Source organism: Vigna umbellata, chromosome 3 (assembly GCF_029865625.1).
Source record: "Vigna umbellata cultivar VRB3 chromosome 3, Vumbellata_1.0, whole genome shotgun sequence".
Taxonomy (NCBI): Eukaryota; Viridiplantae; Streptophyta; class Magnoliopsida; order Fabales; family Fabaceae; genus Vigna; species Vigna umbellata.
This window is the reverse complement of record NC_142167.1, coordinates 55,524,210-55,532,633: the sequence shown is the minus strand read 5'-3', so window position 1 is coordinate 55,532,633 and position 8,424 is coordinate 55,524,210. Positions and strand designations below refer to the sequence as shown.

The 8,424-nt window shown below is 36.8% G+C and overlaps 1 protein-coding gene across 2 annotated transcripts; it reads right to left on the bottom strand.

The window, feature by feature from the left end:
• Positions 1–484: 484 nt before the first annotated feature.
• On the bottom strand, positions 485–6,940 carry LOC124831768 (glycine-rich protein). 2 transcript variants are annotated; one of them, XM_088108158.1, is made up of 5 exons: positions 6,059–6,940; positions 5,768–5,958; positions 4,362–4,433; positions 1,586–1,660; positions 485–1,512 (listed from the first exon to the last, which is right to left on the bottom strand). In XM_088108158.1, exons 1-5 carry the CDS (start codon positions 6,720–6,722, stop codon positions 1,126–1,128), a joined length of 1,389 nt encoding a protein of 462 aa, XP_087964284.1. In that variant the 5' UTR covers positions 6,723–6,940; the 3' UTR covers positions 485–1,125. The 2 variants fall into 2 exon arrangements, with proteins under 2 accessions (XP_087964284.1, XP_047161804.1); XM_047305848.2 differs by lacking the exon at positions 4,362–4,433 and having other exon boundaries at positions 6,059–6,934.
• Positions 6,941–8,424: the final 1,484 nt, after the last annotated feature.

Below are 8,424 nucleotides of genomic sequence, written 5' to 3'. Positions count from 1 at the left end.
TCCAAACTAATTAAATTTAATTGGATTATAGAATAATCCTTAAACAGAACATGAAAACAGACTTTTAAAAAAACCTTCTAAAAAGCGATAAATATATTTTAACCACCCAAGACTAATCCTAATCAAAGCTTATTTATATCATTTTCACAGAAAGAAAAACAAATCAATCGTAAGTAGATTTTTAGGCCATAAACTCGACCAATTCTTGAAAATAATTTTTGTATGATCGTGTAGATTTCTCATAACGATTAATTTCGTCGTTGACATTATGTACTCGAACACCTTTGTACTAAAACAACCTCACAATTGGAATCAATATTTACTTTGAAATGTAACAGACTGAAAAAATAAAAAAACATATAAAGAGGTAAAATTGAACGGTGAAAAAAGACTAGCTAGAAAAACTGGGTAATATATTAATCTATTAATATTATGTTTATTTAATATTAATTTTAATGACTAATTATTATAATAAAGTCAAATATAACATGAAATACATCTATAATAGACTTCTGAATACAAAATAATCAACTATGAATGTAAAAAAGAAAAATACTTACTAGAGTTTCATTTTAAATGACAACAGATTATGATTTGAGTTTACCCTAACAGTAATAAGAATAATAATAGGTTGTGTACTACATAATTGAATGGGTTTCATCTGTGCGCATGGATTCACACATCCAAACCATCATCAGCTATTTTCTATTTCTTCACACCAACGAATATCTATAATTTATGATGGGAAAACGTGATGGATGTTGGAGGAGAAAAAAAAAACCCGGCAAGGACAGTAGTTGTAACATGCCAAACAAAGCACTGCATTTGCAATTTGTGCCCTGAAGTAGAACCCACTGTATGATAAAAATGCAATGGAAACATCTAACTGCCTAAAGAAGAGAAGACCCCAGAACCAGAACCAGAACATTAGACATTCGCATAGTTTCTTCCTGTGAGATTTCGGACAAAGGTCCACACTAACCACTGGACTACAAAATGGTGGAATCTAGACGACGCTTCAAGTGTCAACAAAATTGTTCAAAACATGTTTCATGGCAGGCGAATAAAAATTGGTTTACCACTAAATAGTGACAGTAATAAGCACTATAAACAACCCATAATTAATCATGAATGCACCCCCACGTCACCTGCCACATGATTAACCTGACCACCCGCACCATTGTTGCTGTAATAGCCACCACCTCTGCCTCCTCTTCCTCTGTTGTTATAGTAGTTCCTTGGATAATAATTTCCAGGCTGGTCGTAGTATGAATTGCGCCCGTTTTGGTAGCCTCCTCTGCCACCACCACTTCGACCTCCACGCCCATTTGAATAACCCCTGCGTCCACCTCCCCCACGACCGCCTCTATGGTTCTGATAACCCCTCCTGGGATATGACTGCTGCTCCTTTGCCTCCAAATCTCGTTCATTCTGCTCTGCATCCGCTTGTGGGTTGGTCTGTTCGTGTTGAATTGACACCACTTCATTTGCATTTTCTGCTTCTACCTCATCCTGTAGTGAGAAAAAATCTTCAGCGTTACATCTATTTCAAAGCCAGTAAAATATCCAGCCAAATTATACAAACCTTCTGAAGCTCTTCTTCAGGATCAGTGTGATCATCTTCAGATCCATGTACTTGAAAATTTGTGGCTCCTTCATCCTACAAAAAGCATATGGAACTTGTAAGCCAAAAGTGGGGAGCATCCAAATTTCTTTTTTAGCTTCAATCACGAAGACCATAAAATAAATTCAATGCTCTTTAAAAAAGGCAACAGGCAGTGAGAACTTGAAAAAAGACAGTTACGTAGAACTCACATCAGTACTATAGGTACCATATTAAAGAGAATATATAATAAAATACTACTTAACTCTGGGATAAAGGGTTGTCATATTTTACAGAGGAATGTGAGGACATTAGAGTTGAAGCAACGTATAAAAACAGATAGAAACTTCACAAGGAAACGGAGTTATGCAATTATAATACTAAACCAGCCAATCAGATTTGTATCATCGAAAAAAATGTTGCAAAAAAAGAATATAATACTAAAAATAGAAACTATTTACTCAACTGGAGTAACTGAAATTATTGGGGCGGAAAAACCAAACCTTCATAAAAATTGCACTACTAATAAAAAATTGTTCAAAGATTAAATGAAAATCCCAAACAGGTAAAAGCAAACATTGGAATTGGACAAGGTGCAGAAGCACAACTAAAAATTCTTTATATAAGAGAAGATGCCATAACTTCGGAATTGATCAAACTAAGGTGTTAATACTGTCATTCTTCCTAAGAATTCTTGCGCCAGAGACCATAATTTTGGAATTGAACCCCAAAGAATGGCATGACCTGACCTATATGCTGACGAACACCTTTATAGAAAAAACCCAGAGGAAACTAATTGGTTTAGTAATCAGATTCGTAGTACAACAACTTTTCGCACAAAGGTTTCTTAACAAGGAGCCGCTAAATACACATTAGAGAATACTACTCTTTCGAAAATCAACCCCCTCAGCAACCTAAAATACAGATAAACTTGATACAATACAGCCATTTAAACTACTCTGTTCAGCATACAAAAAACACCCTAAGCAAATTTCTTATTTTTCTACAATATACTAATAAATTTCAAAGACACGAGGTCTTGAGATTTATCAGTTGTAATTGTGTTGCCCTTGAAAGATGATAAATGCTAGATGTTCTCTAATTCATCATATATTGATAATAGTTATTCTTCATTCTTCAAAAATAATTTCTTCATTCCCTAAAATCTGGCATCCGTTGGAGTTCCCATCACCAAGAGAACCAGACTTGTAGTTTTTAACAATTACTGCTCAATAAAATTATTATCCAAGTACAATTTAAAATGTGATATTAAATTTAAACAAAAGGAAAGTATACGAAAGCCTCAGCCAGTGATGAAACATTATTTTTTTCTTGTTAATAATCATCTGGAAGTTAACCAATAAAAGCACATTTAAACTTTAAGCTTACATCTAAGAAAAATATGCAACTCTAAAAGTGATGAATTGTGTTACTTTGGCAAGAGAAATAGTGACTACACAAATTAATCCTTTGTGGCATGAAACTATATACATCTCAACACCTTGGTACATAATAAGATAACTAGTTATTAGATAAATCACGTACATCTTTATGTGAATAGAGAGAGGAACAGACAATCGTGCCCATAACCATCTCTAGTTTTAGCATGCTGTGCAATTATTCAAACTTACAAAACTTCCCTAAACCAGTGGGTGGTGCCCACTACATTTTGCACACCACAATTACTCCTGTATCAGAATTCAAATTGAACAGAGAAAAAAACTGTATTTGCACACTAATAACCAGATTACCAATGGTTTGCAACTTTTTAGTGCAATAAGCATATACACTTATTATGACTTTCGGTATAATAATTTACAAGTTATTCCCAAGTAAGTTTTAATTTATAAGTCATTCACAATTAGCACTTCAGTGGAGGTAGGGTTCCCTCCCAAGCCCTCTAAAATCATTTCGGATATAGCCAGGTAGCAATCCATTATTGATATTCTTTCAGTAACCCCTAAGATAAAAAACTTAAGCAAATCAACACTGACTCACCACTCAGAAAAAGGAAATGCAACAACATTTAATAGCTGGAAGCCTGGAGCAAAAATACCCAAAAAAATGTTATTGATTTCAATATAAAATAACAGGTACCCTGCTATAAGATGTCAACTTTGGCAAAAAAAAACTCAAATATGTCAGCCAAAGTTTAACAACAAGGCCTATGCTAACACAGAACTTGCAAGCATTATATATAACTAGAGTTATTGGTGGCAAACTGCCAAAAATTCACCGCGGGCAATGGCGGATGCTGTAGCAGATCATGGCAAGTGTGTATAAAATATCAATGCAAAGGTAGAGTCAACTAGTCATAAACATCAAAGGGGAGAAATCAGAGGTCGAGGGGTAGCCAAGTCAGAAAAGAGCAAGGTTGAGGAAGTGAGAAACAAGAACAAGGTCAAAGAAGAGGTTGAATCAAAGAAAATAGGATACATAATTGGGAGTGAGAAACAGGTAAGTGTGTTAGAGAACGGAAGAAACTGGAAATTGTAGTTGTCATGCAACACAGGATGGAACCAAACATTAAGGGGTAGTCATAAGTAAACATAGTCGTTGTCCATCATGGGGCCAAACATAATGTAGTTGGAGTCATTTTTTAATGTTTGGGCATCGGTTGGATTAGGATTTAAGGGAATTTAAAGTTTGGAGCTGGAGGTGGATCAGGTATTTAGGGTTTTTAAATGTAGAACTGGACTCGGATGAAAATGCCCAAAATTCTCTATTCTTTTTTCTGATCAGATTTCCACCAGTTCACCTCTCTTTTATCATCTTCATCTTTTACTACTCTGCCATTCCCTGTCATAACCACTGCTTTTTCACCAGGCCACTACATAAAAAGCAGCCATCACACAAAAAAGCCAACAAACCAAAACTATAAAATGGCAGCCAGTGAGAAATCTACTACCACAATAGGACATGGCAACTATTAAACAAAAATGTCCTATAATCAAAGACACTACATTCATGGATATAAATTTAATTACTCGGAAACAAGTATTGAGACAAGGTCTCTTCAATCTAAACTAATTCAAAAACAAATAAATCCTGCAAAATCACTTTTGTCCACTCCAAAAGGATAGTTCCCAGATTATCAAAGAAAATCACAAACAGAAAATATTAAGACACGCCTGCATGAAATACCATCTGAAAGCAACAGGAACGAGACAGGTCAGAGCCTCTTCATGTGCATACATTATAACAATAATGATTCTAAATGTTAATAGAAATTTGCTAGGTTTGCAGGCATTCCTCAACTAGAGAGATAAGGGTTTCTTTGTGGTTGTTCTGCACTTATTGCAGATTTAATGTGTAGAACAAAAATCAAATTTATGCATAATAACAATGCACTTCAAGATGTGTGTATTTACACAATACTTTAACTACTACAAGGTGTCTCCTAACATTTCAAGTTCTAATTCGAGACACATATTTATTGCATAAGCCTGCATTGTGATTACTACACGTATCTATAGCATAATTATACATTTCTAAAAATTCATGATTCAAGATAGAAAACAAATTAATCATAGTCTCGACAACCTTTTATAGCTTAATCAGAGCACAGTATATATCAAACCCCCACCCGCAATTGAGAAGCTAACGAGTAACTTCCCAACTTCTACTCTTTCTTCACCACCAGCACATAACTCAACAGCTTAAGAATAACTACTACACTACTACATTCCCCGAGTTGTAGGGAAAAGGAAGCGCCCTATTCATCTATATGCATTCTTGACTACACTTCAAAACTCATGAATAAAAGAGCAATATCAAATAAGAATATAAATGTTTTTCTACGAAACTAATAAAGAATGAAATTCTAATAAAAAGTTGCCCTAAACCCATTTATCAGCCAAAGAATTACGACAAACAAATCAGCAAGCATCCTTCTAATATCCCTCCCCTCTTACCATAGACAAAAATACCATTTAACAAAAGTTCTATTACTTTCGAAGAGCATTTTGTTATGCCAACTGAATTAATATTGACAGCTAGGACATCCTCACTCACAAAGCAGTCCAAAAAATTTAAATTTTTTCCCCAACAAGCACCCAGAAAGTCCAACCCATGAAATTAACTCAACCAACTTCAAAGGCAAGTTACACACATCCAAACAAAACATTCATAAAAAACAACCAACCCAGCAACATTAAATTATACCTTCTCCTGAGACTGATAAACAGGTTGTTCAACTTCAACCGGAACCACAGACCCATGCACGGGCACATGGAAAGAAACGTAATTCCCCCCAGCAGCAGCCGCAGCGACTTCAACGGGAGCCTTCATCTCAGGAGTAGTAGTGAAGTACTCCGAAGACATTATCTTATTCAACTTCTCCCGCAATCCAACATCTAAAAAAAATTGAAAGCAAAAGGACCAGAAATAGTAACAAGTTAACAACCAAAACAAAAAAAACAACAAACACATCAGAGCAATACAACAGAACCATACAAGTAGCATCAGCATCAGGGCCGATGGGCTGCTCAGACTTGGCAAGCCACAGCTTGGCGTGTTCTACGCAGCGCTGCAGCGCGTTCTTGTGGGACAAGCTGGAGTCGGCGGGCCGAGAGACGAGCAGACCACGCAACGCAGAGATCGAATCCAAGTCCTTCTCGCCGAGCAGATCGGTAGCGTCGTCGGTGACGTAGTCGTAGGTCAGGCAGCAGCCGCGCTCGTGCGTCCGGGTGAGCATGGTGGAGGCGAAGTCGCTCTTGACATCGAAGAGCGACCCAAAGTAGACCAGGTTGAGGAGGTCCTCAACGACAACGTCCTCCCCTGGGTGCTGCGGCGGCGGCTGCTCGAACGAGCCAGAGCTTTCTGCTAGGGTTTGGGTTGGGGCTTCAGCGCTTCGCGCGTTCGGCGCCGTTCCCTGGAATTCCTCGGCTACCGCGGAGGCGAGGGGTTGGCGAAGCTTCTCGAACTCGTCTATGAGGGCGAGAATGGAGGGTTTGGTGCGGAGAAACTCTTCCTGCTCCTTGTTCAAGATTTTTCCCTGGGAGAGGGACTCTTCCATGGCGACGATGCGGTTCATCTTCTTGCGGAAGGCACGGATGCGCTTGTTGATTAGGCTCATCACAGGGCCATCGGCGACGTCGGGGCTTGCGGTGGTCGCCATTTGCAACCAAGCACCTCCTGCAGTTGGTCTTCTGGTCTTCCGCTCGAACCGAGGTTGCACGGTGCAGCCGCGGAGGGAGGGTTGTTCAACGGCGGAGAGAGAAAGAGAAGGTTGGGTTGGGTTTGCTGTGAGCAATACGGCGCCGTGTGCGAGTGAGTGAGTGTGTACTTTGGGTTTGGTAGAGTTTATAAGGAGAGAGCTTTGAGTGCGCTATGATTCTGGGGTTTCGATTTTGTGTGTAGAACATTGGGAGCAACCGAGTGGGCCGAACTTGTCGGTTATACGGCCTTGTTGGATTTTTGGATCCAATAAGGCGAGGACACACCACATTTTCTGCCAGCTGTGTAAAATGGATAGGTCCAATCAAACTGAAAATACAGATAAAATTAGAATTCCTAATATTATTCTATTTGTTCTCCGTTAGGCAAATAATCTGTTTTTATTCTCGTTTAAATAATGTAACTCGGTTATTTATCAAAATCATTTTTCCTATTAATTCATTTCAGGAAGTTGCAATATTTTATTATATTTTGTGTTAGAAGATAAATTATAGTAAATTGTGTAAAACAATACTAAATTTAGTTGGAAGGGTGTAAAATTACTTTTTTGATAGGTTTAAATATGATTTTTGTAAAATTATTTTTTAGTAGGTTTAAATATGGTTTTTTTTTTATTTGAGTCAAAATCTTAATTCAATTTTTTTAGTAGTCTTAATTGATTTTTTTTAAATAGGTAATAAATAGATCCAAATAGTTAATTATATTTAAATCATTAATGACAGTACTTAATAGACATTATTTTTTTTTGGTGACAGAATTTAATTTTTGTTATTGAGAAAGTTTTGTCACCTGAATTAAGGATTTTGATTTCAATACAATGTGAACGTTGATCGAACGAGTATGGAAGAAGTTTTTGAGAAGAAATCGAGCATTCGCCGGTGATCAAAGATTGTCAAATGTTGAGGTGAGTTTAATTTCGTGGGAAGTAGTCGATAATTTTAATTTTTTTCTTATTTGTTGTGGTAGTTGGGTGTTGTGTTTTTGTTTTTGGATGTGAATGTGAATGTTGTGTCTTGTTATTGGGTACGAATTTTTATTTGTAATGCATTGTCTGTTGTGTCCCTTATTTTATTTTGAAATTTGAACAACTTATGGTTCCTATTTAGGTGTTTCGATGGTAGGGATTGTAATTTTTTTCTCTTTTGCGTGTTTTTGGTGGTAAGAAATGTAATTTGTTTATTATTTTGTGGGCACAATTTAAAGGTGCAGAGATGTATAATATAATATGTCAAAGAATGTTTTGAAGTGGTCGTCCACCCTAGTGGGCACTTTATAAGTGATGATAATGGGAAAATGCAATTTAATGGGAAACAATACAGTGGTTTTGTGACCCAAATACGTTAGTTATTTTGAAATGTTAGGTGGACTAAAATATTTAGGACATGTTCAAGTTAAGAAGTTATGGTACTCTTTAAGAGGTGGGCCACTGTTGCAAGATAGGTTGGAACTTTTGACTAATGACAATGGTGTTATGCATATGCTTAACAGAGTCATGTTAAACAATATAGTGCATTTGTATGTGGTACATAAAACCTTAGAACCTAAGATAAATAGAAATGATTTAGTGGAATGAGTTAGAGGTTCATGGTTAGTTTGAGTGTGATGGTGAAGGTCAAAAACAGTTAGAGGAAGGGAGTCAGATA